The 17,240-nt window shown below is 37.9% G+C and overlaps 2 protein-coding genes across 12 annotated transcripts; one reads left to right on the forward strand and one right to left on the reverse strand.

Moving 5' to 3' along the window:
- The first annotated feature begins 207 nt into the window (after nt 1-207).
- Nucleotides 208-13,959, forward strand: LOC105688326 (leucine-rich repeat-containing protein 15-like). Of its 10 annotated transcripts, none has more exons than XM_048650316.1 (7): nt 208-970; nt 1,072-1,173; nt 2,785-3,062; nt 8,639-8,872; nt 10,047-10,207; nt 10,305-11,979; nt 12,190-13,959. In XM_048650316.1, the coding sequence occupies exons 3-6, from the start codon at nt 3,012-3,014 to the stop codon at nt 10,882-10,884; spliced, it is 1,026 nt and encodes a 341-aa protein (XP_048506273.1). In that variant the 5' UTR covers nt 208-970; nt 1,072-1,173; nt 2,785-3,011; the 3' UTR covers nt 10,885-11,979; nt 12,190-13,959. The 10 variants fall into 10 exon arrangements, with proteins under 10 accessions (XP_048506273.1, XP_048506274.1, XP_048506275.1 ...); XM_048650317.1 differs by having other exon boundaries at nt 208-965; XM_048650318.1 differs by lacking the exons at nt 208-970; nt 1,072-1,173 and adding an exon at nt 2,558-2,691.
- Nucleotides 13,960-14,359: 400 nt separating this feature from the next.
- On the reverse strand, nt 14,360-17,096 carry LOC105688328 (lipoyltransferase 1, mitochondrial). 2 transcript variants are annotated; one of them, XM_012404511.3, is made up of 4 exons: nt 16,331-17,096; nt 16,110-16,217; nt 15,317-15,530; nt 14,360-15,160 (listed from the first exon to the last, which is right to left on the reverse strand). In XM_012404511.3, the coding sequence occupies exons 1-4, from the start codon at nt 16,853-16,855 to the stop codon at nt 14,811-14,813; spliced, it is 1,197 nt and encodes a 398-aa protein (XP_012259934.2). In that variant the 5' UTR covers nt 16,856-17,096; the 3' UTR covers nt 14,360-14,810. The 2 variants fall into 2 exon arrangements, with proteins under 2 accessions (XP_012259934.2, XP_012259933.2); XM_012404510.3 differs by having other exon boundaries at nt 16,110-16,220.
- Nucleotides 17,097-17,240: the final 144 nt, after the last annotated feature.

Genomic DNA, 17,240 nt, shown 5'->3' on the forward strand with positions numbered 1-17,240 from the left:
GCTAGTGTTGGTCTTCGATAGTTGCATATTTATACCGACATCGGAATCAATGTGCGCAACTTGAAATGTTAATGGGAAAGTATTCTGACGTATGCACATTCGGTTTTGATTATTTTTTCTTCCTTGTCTTTTTTCACCGAATTAAAAAGAAAACGACCGTCGAAGAGTTGCCCCGTGCGTACGTACATACGTACGTACAACGTACGTAGTCTTGTACATTAGGATAATTTATTGTCACGATTATCGGCACCGATAGAATATGCATTAAGAATTGTGTACATATGAAAGGTGTAGCTCTGAAAATGTTCCCACCATTAAATCATTGTGCGATATTCAAATATGCAAGAATCGCATTGAATAGTCATCGAGTACGACTCTCTCGATGACAGTCATTCACGCCGGTGGATATGAATTTTCGTTTCAATTGCTTTCAATTTAGAAACGAGTTGCCCCTTTTCCGATCAGATCGATTGTAGATGATAAATGCATGATATTGCACGTCTATTATTACCGAAATTTATTCATCACGCACCGATCCGGTGATAGGTAATGATCACAGTCAAATATTCTCCCACCACCTCGAGATTTTTACATTATAGGTACGGTGCGGTGCGTACCTCATACCTAATACCGCTCCTATTACCTACAAGATATCGGGCTGTCACACCACAATTCGGTGCGCTGATTGGTGGAAAATAAACACGCCAGACTCCCCTCAACTCGATGTTTCGGTACATGACCCGAACAAGAACGAACGATCGTGCTGCCACCGACCGTCTAAATCTTCAACCGTTTCGCTTCGATTCGTACGCTTTATTATTGTTATTGATGTTGTTATTATTTTTTTGAAATTTCCGCTCGCAAACTCATCGCACCCCTTTTTTCGGATCTCTTCTTCATTTTCAACTTCTGTTCTTCCAATGACGGAATAAACGGCGAAATGTTGAAATCATTCAGGTATCCAGGTACGGTGAGTACTTACGATCAGTCAAGGTGGCGTTATTATATTTCAAGTACCTAAGATGGATTACTGCTATAGATGTATGTACATACGTATACGTATATTTCTAGTCCTCTCACATCGTCGTTCGGAATTTCATCGTTCTACGAATTCGAATGCTCTCGAGTTCTTTTGAAGGAAATCGGCGTCGCACCTATAATTGGAAGACAAGCGTACGTTACATTTTCATCTACACAATATATTCAACCTGTTTTTCGTTAATCGAATTGTCAAACTCGACGAAACGAAAGCATAGGAGGTGAGTTGACGAGAAATAGAAAACGAAAAAACATAGATTGGTACACGATTACATTATTTTCCGTACTACGTCCGTACGACGAGGTTTCGGCAAGTTACTTTTGATGACCCCGTGGACAACCTACATACATATCGATACCTACGTATTTTATACGGTTCGAATTTTTCGACCTCGACCGAATTCTTTCTAAAAATCAACCGTTCTGGTTCCGTGCGAAAATTTGCTTTCGCGTTATAGCTCAGCGTTATTTTCCTTTTCTTCCTCTCGTCTTTTCTCATGTTGCGCCGCACACGGTAGATACAGATGATACGATTATTGTTTAAACAAATAAATCCACGCACGTGGACGTATGAATATTGAATGATGTGGAATGAGACCGTATTTATTGGTATACGTTTATGCATGTTACAATTAATGTATGAATTTAAATTATGGTTTTTTTAGCTTCATCCTATTTTCTTGTCTCTCTTATTCTTTTTTTTTTCTCTCTCTTTGTCTGGTTGAATGTTTCCTTAATATTCACACGCGGTATTTTATACTTATGGTAATTATAATGAGATACACGAGTGTTCGCGGTCGCCGCTATTGCGTCAGGGAAATATCCCGCGAATGCGGGGACATTCAAAATTTCCAAATGTGCTGCTCTCTCGTAAAGTTTCATCTTTCTGTTTTCTCATTTTTTCTGTTTTTCCCTTTTTCTCTCGTCTCATCTCTTCAATAATAACACTGATAGATACGATTGCATTATTTAGGGTACAACTTGCCCCCCACGATTTAATTTATCTCAAGACGCGATAAAAAAGTTTTATTTATACCGTCGCAATTGTGATTTCGTCATAATTCGCTGCGTCAATAAAATCTCATCATACCCCCCGGTAACAACGAAATAGATAACCTCGTGACCGTTAGAATCAATTTATGTCGAAGAAAGAAAAAATGGAGAAAATTTCAAAACGCTCATATCCGTGTACAACATAGAACATTCCATTTCAATTCGATGATTTGCACGTCCATTCTTAGCTTTGGCGATATGCGATATAAATTACGAACGACAAATTTCTCGACTATTCGTGCACGGTGAAATGAAATCGAATTAAGCCGACTCATTTTCAGCGGAGCTTTTTATTCGCCCAAAGTTGAGACAAATTTTCAGAAATTTTGCACGACTATTGTCATTGCTATGCTATAATTGGCGTTGTTGTTGTTGTTGTTGATATTGTTGTTATCGTGGGATTTTTCTGTCATTTACAGTAGAGACAACACACTCGTTTAGTCTCTTGCGTGACGAACGTCACGCGAGTCATATTTTGCTCGTTGTAGTTTTCTGGTTTTTGTTGAAATTTTTCAGTCGCTCCACGTAAGGTAAATTTGACAATGCAGGATGTGGATAATTCAATTCATATATTTCATCGCACATGTTTACTTGTTGTAGGTACGTCGTAATGACAGTTTTTCATCGCATCAATATTCTTTTGTATGTATGTATGTATGTATCTATATGTATAAGTTTCGCTGATTTTTTTAGAGTGCCGTTTCCGAGACATCATCACGGGAGTTTGCCGGATGATATCTCCTGAGGACCTGTTATTTTGGATAAACAGAGACGCGGAATCCAGTTCACTATATCTAGGGTTGAACGTTAATCGTTGAAACCTTCTCACATCATCGAAAGTGAAAACGAAGGAGGAAAGTGTAGCAGCATCGAAAAAATGCGACGACGGAAGACGGACGGAGGATGGGGCTCCGGTAAGGATGAAGATGCAGGGAAGCGAATTTAAATATTTAAGAAAATCGTATAGACGGGTGAGTAACATTTGGCATGGGGACAACTACACCTGTAACAGTTAGGGGTATGTGAGTGATATAAATGTGTACAACGTATGTACATGGCGGGTACACGAGTATTTTTTCAAGTGCAGCGAGCTCAAGTCCGTGTTGCCACAGCTGACGTAACCGAATAGCGTTTTAAATTTACTCACAAGTGCTCACGAATCTGTGTAATGTATGGCGGGAGAGTATACGTGAATTAACATACTCGCGTGTATATGGAAAGTGACTATAGTTTGTTTTTGGGTGCAAGTGTACCGAGGAAAATTGCTTCGCACCGAGAGGTGAATCAATTAATTGTCCGCACATACATATAGGTATACGCGAACGACGCTCGTAGCTCTTTATCTGAGTGTCTTTTTTTTAATTATACCAACATAGGAGTCTTTTTTTTTTTATTCAAAAAACCGCTGTGATCAATTTTTATATTCATATTGGCTAATGGTCTGGTTTTTTTTCTTCCTAATTTCCTTTGACCGGTAAATCAAAACGGATCGTACGATTAGGATACCGCGTGGGCGTAATAATTATGCGTAGGTTAGAAAAGAAAAAGATATATTTGTACGTGTATTCACGAATGACCTTCTTTTATGCATAAATATGTCGTCAATAGGTAATTGGAAACTATACAAAATTGTATACCTATACGTACGCCGTGATCATAGGTAGACATGTTGTTGTAGGTACGCGTAGCTCAATCATTCGTTAACCAATATTATTATTATATGTTGTCGTTATTTGTTATTATTATTTTTTCGTCGTTGTTAATAGTAATTGCGTCCCGTACATTAGTTCGTGCGAGACTTGTACTGGTACAGGGTTGAGGTTTAATTTTTCAATGAAATTTTATTCATATTTATATGCTCGCCAAAAAGTTGAACAATTTCGTACTTCCGAGGTTAAATTATGAGGTAATTATGTACTCGTGATCGTTATGTTTGGTCCGTCACAATTTCAACATCACTTACGTATGATTCATTTAATGATTGGAGGAAATAATTTTTTCACCGCTGCCGAGAACTCCAAGCGCACTGTAATAGCGATCGAAATCGACGATTCAATTATTAGAGATGAGCTTGGGATTTTTAATAAACAATGGGGATCAAACGGGGAAAACAGAAAGAAAACGATAATAAGGAACAGTAAATAATTGCTGTGGGGAGTTCTCCTTCTCCGTATGGTAGTTCGTCTTGATATGTGGCTACATGTACGTACGTACGTACATACATACGTGATACATACATACCATATAGTATGTAGGTACGTACGTCACTGTGAGATATCGTGATTTTGCACAGGATGAATTTCCCTTTACAATCAGAAATGTGGTACGAAATTATGAGTATTTTCATTATTTGTATTGCCGTTGACGTCATCGCATGCGATAGACGTGTAGAGATTTTTTTTCATATTTTCAGAAGTTGCAAAGAGTGAAGAAGTTGCACGGAGCGAAGGAGATGCATCGGTGTACGAAGAACCCGCTATTCGTCATTCGACGAAAAGAAAAAGAAGGAGTAGAAAGCAAGAAGCACAAAAACAGACTACAAACCAACGATTAAACGAATTAAGTTTGGTTGAAATTTTTATTGAAATACGGAGTTGTTGGCCCGCGCCTTTTAAGTATAAAATAATTGTAGATTTTCAACCGCTACAAAACGCGATAAAATTCTGTAGAAACAGCGTTGAACGCAGGTATGTACACATTTACATAGATAATAATCGTTAATGTATTCCGCGTGCAAACGTCATGCACAACTTTTATATTCGGAGGAAAAAAATCGATTCACATGTATTGATTTACTTTTACCGTTATCGAATGCGTGTACATCTAGATGGTACGAAATTACGAATTTCGGATGTAGATCATTCGGCGAACCATCATCACCTCCGTGATTAGCTTTGGAAATGCGAACGCGTGAAATTTTCTGAAATCTTAAAAACATCACGGCTACCGACGTATCGAGTATCGACGAAACTCTCGTTAGGAAAGCCGATGAAGAATAACACGGAAAAAGAAAGAGAGACGATCGCAACGCGGCGATGACATTACCGAATTTTTAATGTCGACGTTGACGGTCGATGTTTTTATTTTGATCGCGTGTGACGTTTCGATCCGCATGTCGTTATCTTTATGATTACCTATAGATTGCGTGTGAGCATAATAGTAACGCTGCAGTATATTATACGCGCGCAATCGGTCCTCCGGTAATTTCTAAATTTGCATCCGTATAATGTAGAGTACACGAATGTGTATGTATTTAGTACCTATTGTATACATATAAGTAAACTATATTTGAATGAAATTATTTTTTTTTTTTGCTTTTTCAACGGGTACACTTACGACTGCACGGAGCAAAGGCCAAGGGATGAATATTAAATTATACATGTTTTTTTGTTTTTTTTTTTTTTTCATTGCATTAGCTTGTCCCACTTGGCTGGATGATTGTTTGAAAAATGAGAAATTTATTCGCTGTATATTATGTGCAGATCATGCCTAGTTTTCAACATGATACGTGCGTGTCTCAACGCCAGCTAGTATGTGCAATTATTTCGGAGACAAGTAAAAGCAACGTGCCTGGAAAAGAAAAAAAGAGAAAGGAAGAAGAGGTCAGATAATAAATGATCGAAAGATCGATCCAAATATCAGAATTTTTCGGACAGTGAATGAAGCTGTTACGAATCACGATGGATTATCGTACAATAATGGTACAAGTTTTGTTTATCACGACATACATATGTTGTGTTCGAATAATCGGTAGTCGAGGTGGCGCAAATAATTTTCACTTTAAATGGTTTTCGCATTTCGATTGAAAAATGTTACCATGCGGGTAAAGGTATAACGGTCAGACGATAGGTAATTCCATGGGGATGGGGTAGTATCGGGGACGTGCATATCAATGCGCGGCGAGTGGAATCGCGAGGATTGTTTATAGATTATAGATACGTCTCGACGTAAGTACAGGCGTAGCGACGACGGTATACCCGATGATGAATCAAAGCTGAGCGAGCACCGAGCTATTTATCGTTTTCCGCATCAGGTTAAAGCTTGCGATGACTGCGCACAGCACAGATGAAGAGATAAGCGTATCGGTGACTAAAAATTAGATAAGATTACGACCGGTTTTCAACCAGCTACGGGTTACGTACGTTATAGCGTCCGCGATAGTGATATCGAGTGATTCGCAGTGATCAACCGGTAACTGTTGTCTTCAATTTTGTGGAGGAAATCGAAGAATACAAGAAAGATTAAAACGTTGCCCCTTTTTTTCGCTTGTGCTTGTGGTATTCTTGTTTCGTTTTGATTTATTCTGTTTCCGTTTTGTTTTTGAGAGATCTTATATTCTGCGTTAAAACATCGAGCTACCTCTGAATTCGTTGCCGTGACTCACCCGAGAAAGTGATAAACGAACAAAAGGAAAAATGAACTCCATCGGGGTAGCGTTTCATTTTTTGATGACAATTAATTTATTTATAGCAATAACCGCAACGGCTACGTTCAAAACATCTCCACTCGCGTCCACGTATTCCTTGTTAAATTCACGAAATAAAAAATTGTCCTTGACTCAAAAAACTAATGGTGATGATTTTTGTAGTAGTTTTTGCGAGTGTGACATGTGGTTTAAATTGAGGAGAGCAACATGCACATCGAAACATTTGTTTAGCTTTAAAACGGGAGTTTCTAATACCGTTCAGGCGCTCGATTTATCGGACAATTCGATATCGACGTTGCTGAATTATGATTTAAAGGTAAACTCAAACTGTATATCGATTAATACGTTCCGGAACACTTTAGGAATATCAAAAATCAAACCGACGCACGGCGCTGTCAGGTGATTCGCTGATGCGAGAGGTTTTTTTACATACATGTATATGCATAATTTTTTTACGATAAGATATCTTCGGTCAACGTCACGGGTCGGTCGCCATTTTTTCATTTATATCAACATCATTTGGTGAAAAATCGAGCTGAAAATCACGTGCACATAACGCCGGAAGATTTTGGCAATTTCGGCAAATTTCACTAATTTACGTACTTGTATCTCCATTGTACCCTAATTTGAAAACTCTAATTGAGAAGAATATGAATAAATTCAAATGACGTCAAGTGATAAGATTCAATTATTTTTCAAATCATTCGCTCTTCTCCGGATATAACACGCTGTTCAACAAAATATAAAATAAAATAGGAAGCAACGAAATACCTGCACGTTCGACTGCAAATCGGCGCTACGAAGATCATGCGATTTATGATCGAGCCTGCAGTATGTCTTACAATTAGCTATTTCCAATTTTTTCTTCTGTACGGCCAGAAGTTGATCCATGTCACCCAATACAGTAATCACAATGACGAGATCTCTGTGCCAAATCGATCACATCTACCTACCAAGGTCGGATAATAATTTCGTTTTATTATTTATATTTTTTTTTTGGTTCCTTCACGGACGAATATAATTGATCAGTCGACTACATGTATACAGGTACATACATTTTACGTATCAAGCGTACATGAACAATTATAATTAATCACGAATTACACGTCAAATTATCAGAACCATTATATCATGTTTTTCTACTGTAGTAATTAATTTTTACTTTGTACTCACGGTATAGTAGCAGCGGCAGTGGTATGCAAGAATAATAATAACAACAACAACAACAACAACAACAACAACCATGGTTATAATAATAATAACAACACCAGTTAAAAGTATCTCCGATGAAAGAAAATTCCTCACATGCGTCAAATGTGTGCGAATAACTAACGGTCGTAAATCTTCTTCGTACGTACGCCAAGTGTGTACATACAATCGAGCATACAATACTACCTCCAAAGAAGAATCATCGATTCAATTGCCTTCAAAATTTGATAGAAGAAAAATAAAATCATCCGAAATCCGATGATGATCATAATGATACTGATGATGACAGTGATAAGAATTAACGAGTGGAAAATTTTAATACTCTCTATACCTTATAATTATTACCCATAATTATGGGAAATGAGCTGCGAGTGTGTAATTTTTTTTGCGTTAGGAACTTCTTTTTCTCCAGTGCAGGCATCGATTAATTGCGTCGCGAATTTTCATCACGTGGCATGGCAGTATACTATATGCACAGATCAGTGGGCTTATTGGTCTGATTTCGATCTCGCGTGCAGATTTTTATAACCGGTTGGTGAAAAATGTCAACAAGTTTTACCGCTCCGCGTTTTATCGGTTAAAATCTTTTATTTAGGTAATATCAAATGTATCTCACGAGGAGAGCTCCATTAGTTTTTTTCATCTGGTTCTGCTTTTTCTGCCCGAATGGTACAATCGCGAAATCAGTTCATGTGAAGAGCAGCCTCAAAATTGTGATACACGATAGTATCTGTGATATAAGCACATAACTTCCACTATATGCTCATACATGTATTGTATTATACCTATACGTATACCTATATCAGTATACTATATTATATTATACTACGTTATATGTATGTACATGTATATTTCTTTTATTGTTATTATTGTTTTATTTCTAATTTTGGTTTATTCTGTTTGGCTTTTCAGGAGACGGGGCTTGTGAATTTGAAATATTTAAACCTATCTCATAATTCGGTTAACGAAATTGGTTCCTTTGCCTTTGTTGGATTGGAAGATCTGGCGGTCTTGGATCTATCGAATAATCATCTGTATTACATACCTCGAGATACTTTCCTTGACAGTTCTAATCTACGAATTCTTCTTCTCGATAGAAATCAGTTTGGCACTAAAATACCTGATTTACAATCCAAATCGATATCGGTAGGTTCAACATAAGTATAAGTATACGGTAAGACTATTCAAATTAAAATGAAGATTGAGAATATTTTATTACCCCCCCCCCCCCCCCCCCCCCAACGTCGAATAATAATCCAAATTCAAGTATCTGAATCTTGAATTAATATAAAAAATTCCGGCGCTTTTTACAATCTTTCTATCTGCCATCTTCAATTTTCAACATCAGGTTATCGGAATCATCGACACGACATTTGTTTTATCTCCAGAATTGTTCGAGCGATTCGATTTGTTTCGATGAATTTCGAATTAATAACGGCGAGTTTGAATTTATACCATGGTCTGATCGATCTACGATATAAATGATGTAATTCAACGACATTTTGCTGCCACTGTATCGTTGTATCGGCACGTACTCATAATTCTCGCGAATAATTAATCTAAACCCACGTTCGATATTAATTCGCAATTGACGATCATTCAATTAATGAGACACGCGATGATCATCCGTACAGCCTTTCGGTACGAGCTCGCATACGTGCACTTTTTAATAGAATCGTATGGATTAACATGGAAGAACCCTTTTTAATTAATATATCTCGAATGAGCTGTACGATATATAAAATAAATTAGTTCGCGACTAATTAACGGTTCTATCTGTACAAATACACAGAGCTGATTAAGAACAGCTCCGTGCAACTCTGACGATGAGGGGATCGCCGATCGTTTTTGACTTTGAACCGTCGAAATAATTTCTGGAATATCGTACGTTACAATGCTCTTGCCTCTTTACCGCAAACTTTCTTCACGAGCGGGGCATAATAATCGTTATTTTCGAACGGATGGAGTCTCGATTGATCGATATCAAAGATCAATTCGTTCGTGAAATGAATTACACACGGAAATAAATACGACAGCTGCAGCGGTTGTTGTTTTATTTATTTTGCCTAATGTGAACTGAAATCACACAGTGACCACGTTAATGATCATACTGACGACGAGTACCTGTAGATGGGTAACGGGCATGCATTATACGCGGTTGTAGTTTGAAAATATTTCAATCGATCGCAAAGACTCCTATTGTCACTCGGGGCTTGATATCAATTGGTGAATTGTGCAATCCCGATTGGATGACGTGTATTTATTTTATAATATTAAGCAACCGGTGATGGAAATTTCATTATTTCATTATTTCGTATAGGAATTGGGTCTCAGCAACTGTCAAATCGGTCACGTCGACACCCAAGCATTCGCGGGACTCGAACATCTGAGGAAACTTGATCTGTCAAAGAATTATCTCATCCAAATTGATTCGTGGGAATTGAAGCCATTGCAATTATTGAAGGAGATCAATCTTAACGAGTAAGAACGTTTCGTTGTTGGATTTTTTCGCACACGACTAAAACAAAGTGGGGATTTCAAGAGTTTAATTTTGTTCCACGGTGATTTGTTTTTCCAGTAATCCGTGGGCTTGCGATGGATTCAAATCGTTACAGTCGTACCTTGAGAATAGAAAAATAAGATTTGATCCACCTTGCGGTGCATCGGCGGGGGTTAATTTGAACGATGGAAAAAAATTCGAAAAAATGACGGATGGAACTAATTCCAGAGGAGGGATGTTCCAGGATCGGCAGCCGAAATGGGAAAGCGATGGAAAACGAGCGGAAATTTTATACAATCGGCAAAAGAACTCACGGTGGGTTACCGAACCCCCTACGGATTTGCATCGTCTTGCCGATGGAGAGAATAACGGGAATGAAAATCATAAAAGATTCCTGAAAAATTTGACGGAAGTTTCTCCAATTTGGATATTCGGACTTGGATTTTGTCTGGGTGGTGTTACCGGCATGATTGGAACCTATATTTGGATAACTGGAACACTTTCGTGCAGATGCCCGAAACTTACAACACGAAGGAATCGCTTATTTTTGGATAATAGTTCTCAGAGGATTTCATTAATCGGTCCAACTTGTCCGGGGACTCCACCACCACCTTACAGAGACGTCTTCAATACGCCGTCTTTGACCATGCGGACTTAATCAGCGGTAAACCGGAAAGTTATAGCTGGTTCAGAATCGGACATGTACTCTTATTTTGGATCGTTGTCGTTGACGTTAACGTCTATATTTCTACGATGTGTAAAAACTTTTGAATTCAATCCCGCGCGTTTCTAGAGTTGTTTTTCATGATCCAGAATTATCCGCCTAGTCATATGAAACGAGATATGATTATTTTTATTTTATATATAATCGATTATGATATTCAGGAATCAATTACATTTGATCGCCCGCTATTCGTTCACGTATCCGATTTTTTTAATTATTTTTAACAACGATTTTGAAAGTATGTCAGTTATGCGATACCTTGTACACGCCATTATACGTGGTTTGTTGAAACTTATCGTCGTGGTAATTTCCGCCAGTGAGTTATATTTCAGCAGCTTATCGTTAGCTCGGTTCAATATTCGTTCATTGGGCGTTCAATGCGCAACGGCGTACCAATAATTCCGCTTCCTCGTAGAGCTAACGGCGCGAATGAATAAGTTTTCTTACTCACATTATTCAAATAATGCCGATCGAACCTTTGTCTGTTCTAATTATTTAGTCAAGGTATTGGTGATAATTTTCGGAATATCGAACTTCGAAATTTTGCATTCTCCGTCTGGTTCCGAGTCTTATTAGATCCATACGCAACCGTAACGTTATCACGTGCAACCGTCGTACCTGTATTACGTGTTCTCGACGGGAAATACCTGTAAGAGAATTTATGCCGTCTCACCACAGGCGGTTAGCGACCACTGATTCATAATTATCACAGGTCTAACAAATTGCCGGATAAACAGTTGCGTCAAAGCCAATAATCGTATACATAGAAGCAACATCCGCGAATACCTTCTGGCGCGCACGATAATCATTGTTTGTATATTGCGAGTAATCAAAGCTACCCCGTAAATTGTGAAAAAATGTTTTTTTCTATGTTACTCGTTTATGACTCGTGTAGGTAGATTTCCAACGAGGGCTACGGAGTGATGGAAGTGAGATTATACCTTGAGCTTCTCGTCTCGTCGCTGACTAGGACCCGGATAGAACCTTGAGCGTCATATTCACGGCTAACTCGCGACGTGCTGTCCTTACGTAGGTAGATCCACTCAAATATCGTAAGTAATTAACGTTGTAACAAGTTAAAAGTGTTAGCGCTGTGTGCTTATGCTCGGGTTTCTTCATGGTATTAGGAGTGTGTCGTTGAAGTGCTTATACGTATCCGTACCTCTTACAATGAGAATATATTTGAACCTTGGCTGCGTGTTCTCGGCACATTCTTGAATCATTTCAACTTATTTTCAGGTCTTCTCATTCGATGACAGTCGTCTGAATCTGCTGATGGCGATGATCGCGTGAATAGAAAGGCTGTCGCGTTATCGCATTTCGAACGTCTTACCGAAGTCAAACATTGCCCGAGTTAGTTGCAATTTGAATCGAGAAGAGCAACGTGGTTGTATGAGGGGTGAATCGAAGCGAGAGAAAGTTAGAGCCGGACTAGATTTTATCATTTATGAATTCAGTCCCAACACCTCTGTCTTCTTCTCAAAAAAAATTTTAGTGTAAGTTTTAAGGGATTATCACAACGCGGGGTGAAACATTTGATTATTTTTTCAAAGCCGATGCCCTCTGCCCACAGAGGTTTTCAGCAGACTGTTCAATTTCTATGAATTTTCCTACATCTGAAATTTTTAGATTATTCAACCAAGATTTCAAGCTCTGACAATGAGTGATCCGCGATCAGTTATTGCTCAACGAACTTTCTTCGAAAAGTGAGACTCATTTTCGCGATAGTATCAACAACGCTCTTGTATGTTGGTATTAATTTTCCATTATTTCTGGTTTTACCGTTGCGCGCCAAATTCTATCTAGATAATCATTGCGCTCACCACGGAAGGAAGATGACTTGGTGAATTTCTACGTCCTTCAATTCCACGTATCTCTTTTATCTCTTATTTCGGTTTCCCCACATCTGTCGATGCGTTCGGTTAGCGCACAAAAATATTTTGTATCGATACCGTGATTCCCCCATAGTAAAGTTCGCAATGTTTCCAAATTATAACCGGCGTGTCGTCATCTCTGTGCGAATAGTCGCATCATAGTCATTATATTATCACAACAAATAATTACGCCAACATTATCGAGCACAGCGAAGCAATGTCTTCATACATACATACATATTATGCCGAGTTACTCTTTGCCGGCAGCGCATTTCGAATTTTTTCGAAGGATCTAAATGCCCACCAAGTTGTAATTTTTGTTATTTTGAAATCTCACTAACAAACTACAGCTCACTAAATTAATGGCGAGAGGCTTCAAAGATCGATGTCCGGCTACTATGGTACGTGAAGTACGAAACCCACACTTCGCGTCGTGCCACTGCGGATCAGTCTTGTCTCACAATCAGTCACGTAATTGCAAACGTTACCCAATTGTTTCCCAATTTTATGTTATCGTCAGTAGTTGAAGTTTTTCCTAACATTATCGATCCGCAATTTCATACAAAAATATACTACAAATGAAAAAGAAACGATAAACTTGAATTGCTTTCCGTCAAGGTCGGTCATCAGATTTCGACCAAATGCAAAAAATGCGACAACCGCAACACACCTACGCGAGTTTAAAACACGAACACAACAAAGAAGTAAGAATTCTCGCTGAAAATAATCAAAAACGTAACACTTGAGTCGAATATTTCAAGAATTTATCTGCGCATTTAAATAAATCATCATTCTATTTGTACATTAATATAAAAGATGTTGTCAAAAGCAACATCTCGTATATTTCGTCGATAAAAGCGTGTCGTTATTACCATAGATATGTATTACTAACGATGAAAATGTTCTCCTCTGATGGAATGGCGTACAGATGAAATTGCAAAAACCATCCGATGATATTATACAAAAAAATTGGCATATCTTCTCACACACCTGTTTGAAACTTATCTCTAAACATAATCTACGGAATCCGCAATATAATGTACATTTTTTCTCCGAATGTGGAGTTTGCATAATTGCTGTAAAAATGACGTGATTTGGCGATGTGATAATTAAACTTAAATATTATAGATACATATATATATATTTTTTTTTACTGTATCTTGACCTGTTCCCAAAAAAATTCCTAATCGTTTGATTGTTATCGACAATATTGACAGCTTTGCTCATTAGGTTCATTGCGGTCGTCGGTCCACGTATCCGCTTCAAACCGGCTTTCTACAACGATATTATGATTGTTGGGATGCAACCGAGAACCAGCGGTGGTTCATCACGTGCTCAATTTATATTCACGAAACGTTGATGGTCGTTATGATGATAACGATGATCACGATGATGCGATACGGTCGATACAATCCTCTGCAATTCTCATCGTTATATTTAAATACGTGTCTTGTGTTATATCTCATTTTTAGAGACAATCTTACGGCCAAATCCTATCCGAATATTTATGGGTTATTGAACAATCAAAAAAGAAATTAAGAAAAAGAAGCGAATAAGTTAATTTTATTCAGAAAACTTGATATTTCTTTCTATTTTATTATATTCTGTTAAATCTGTTCATCTGTTATTGTTGTTAAAATGTTTCTAAATATTAGTGCCTACGTAATGTCCACGGATTAGTGTTGTTTTTAATTTCCCTAGAACGAAATTGTTATTTGTATGGCCATTGTTGTGGTCATGATTATTTTTGTGTCGTAGGCCAAATTTAAATTAATATTTTTCCACATCGATCGAAAATCAATATTCAAGGTGGTTTGAAATTAATTCACCAGCAATTAAAAGAATATGGGATGCATTGTTGTCGGTAGATGGAATAGCTCGCACTATTTTTGAAGATAATTCATGACTGTCAGCCGATGAAGTGGATAGCAATCACCGAGTTGGAATTTGATAGGTTGATTTTTAAACGGCGTGATCGTCGATCGGTCATTGAGATACGTGAGCCAAGTTGCTCATATTCATCGTCTGTGGTATTTGTCTTATTTTTTTACAACCGATAGCCCTGGCTACCCTTGTTATGATATCTTCGGAGTATCGGGATCCCTTTAAATCTGTTACTACGCTTGCGTCTTTGCGAAAATTATCCGCCATCATCGTGGATGGGAGACTCATTTTGATTTCTTTTATCATACCGTTGATAACATCCAACGTCAGAGTCAATTCGTGCACCTCTCCATGAATTGAATCAAGTTCTAATTGACGGGTTACGGTAAAGTCTGGTGATCTGCCGTACGTCCATTCCCAGGAAGAAAATTCATTGCGTAACTCTGTTATACCTGCAGAAGTAAAAGGGATTTGCAAACTTCTTCTCGGACGAACCATGGTCCGCTACCTCAAATACAACCGACGGTAACGATTTTTGAATAATTTATCGTTTCCTACAAGTTCAGATTTCGAAAAAAAAATTTGAAATATTGAGCATTCATTTTCACCTGGAAACCAATCTTCGGTGGGGTTTATTAATTGGAATCCTCTTTGCTGTTGTATGAGATTCGGCCCTCCATCTTCAAGAGTGATTGCTCGTGTTCGAAGATATTCCCAGCCTACAGCACTCAGTAAATTTTCAGGATGAATATGCAAGTTGATGTCCGTTAGGTTCTTGACAGCAGAGCGGACGGATTCAGTCGCGTTTGTTTTCATTCCATTCTAAACGATGAACAAATGGATATCAGGTGAATGATTGTTAACTATGCTACGTTTGTATTTTTTAGATTTCGTATGTGTCGTTGATAGAAGATCGACGACGTTGTCGTGTTTGTTCAACTCGAGTTAAAACAGGAATAATAAGATAGCGTAAAGGCCACAAGATAAATATAATAGTGCTCTTATTTGTCCTCTTTTCATCGAGCTACAATTTATAAGGTCTAGACAGGAGCTTTACTAAATTTTATTTGATGATATTTTCTGAAATAAATTCGTGCCGATGGATGTTATTTTCGAACTTTGAGTTAACTCAACAACGTTTTTCATCTCATAGATCGTTTGTTACTCTAAATAATATCTGCAGACACTTAGACACCGAGCAATTGCTGCTGGAATCTAAAACAACTTTGTGTTGTTATGATAAAATGGTAATCAGTGGGTCAGAGTTTATTGATAATCGTATGTGTTTTTTATAATGTTCTTTATAAGTAGACCACTGCGCTGCAGGAGCCAACTTTTTTTTCAAAATTTCTAATCTGTGGTAATAATATGTATGACTCTATCTTGTTATTATAAAATTACCTCTATCTTTTGGAGAGCTACATTCAAATCAGGCTTATTCACATTCACCAGTAGGGTACAATGGTGGTAAGCGTTTGGACGTCCCAGTTTGGCTGCTGTTCCAGATACCTGCTATAATAGTTAAAGAATGATAAAATTAAGATGTTCCCAACAAATGCTTCAACTCGGATAATATTCTCATGACGTTTTGTTTGTCGTCTTTTTATTTTTTAAAAGGATACCTTAAATTCGCCATCTACGACAATATCTTCTCTCTCATTTACGCAAGCCTTGACACCCCATTGTCTATATAAAGCTCGGCAAATTATATCCAAGTTATATCGCCTATTATAGCGTTCTTTCGGAGTGAAGAAAGATAGATTCAGGTTCCCCAAGTCATGGTAAACAGTTCCTCCTCCACTGTTGCGTCTTGCCAATGCAATCCCATTTCCCTTAATTGCAGCTGTATTAGATTCAAGCCAAGGATTTTGATGCCTTCCTATCACAACGCAAGGTTCGTTTCTCCAGAGTAACAGGATATGATTGTTTGTAAAATCATAGTTACGGTAAAACCAATCCTCCAGTGCTAGATTTGTGTAGATATCAGTCGACTGGGAGATATATACAGACTTTGTTATTGCATCTTCATGAATATCTTTCACAGATTGACTCGAAGCCAGGCGAGAAGAAGAATGGCAGAGTTTAGCCATACCTTTGGCAAATCGGACCAACTTTGCACTGGCTATGCTCTTGACGATTAAACTCATATTTATTTTTTTATTTTTGTTAAGATGATTTTAGTTCATTACCTTATATTTATACCCAATTAATGTGAACTTGATTATATTTTTATAATTGTTCCCACTTGAGTTTTATTAGTCAGTCTTTGTAATTTAGGTCAACTAGTCTTTAAAATGGGCTAATGAGCCTATGATTTGATGGTCCACAATGATGAATCAAGGTCCACGCAGATGTATATGGATGCGGTGATGATTGCGTAGACCTAACACCTAAAAGACACGTGCACCACGTCCGACTGGCTAGCTGTTATAGCGATAAGGTAATTATGCAGGGCGATGGTCTGATGCAGCCACTTCCAGGTTTGATCCAAAGTATTGATACGGTATCTGATACCCAAACAATCCCGGCAAT

Source organism: Athalia rosae, chromosome 2, assembly GCF_917208135.1.
Source record: "Athalia rosae chromosome 2, iyAthRosa1.1, whole genome shotgun sequence".
Taxonomy (NCBI): Eukaryota; Metazoa; Arthropoda; class Insecta; order Hymenoptera; family Athaliidae; genus Athalia; species Athalia rosae.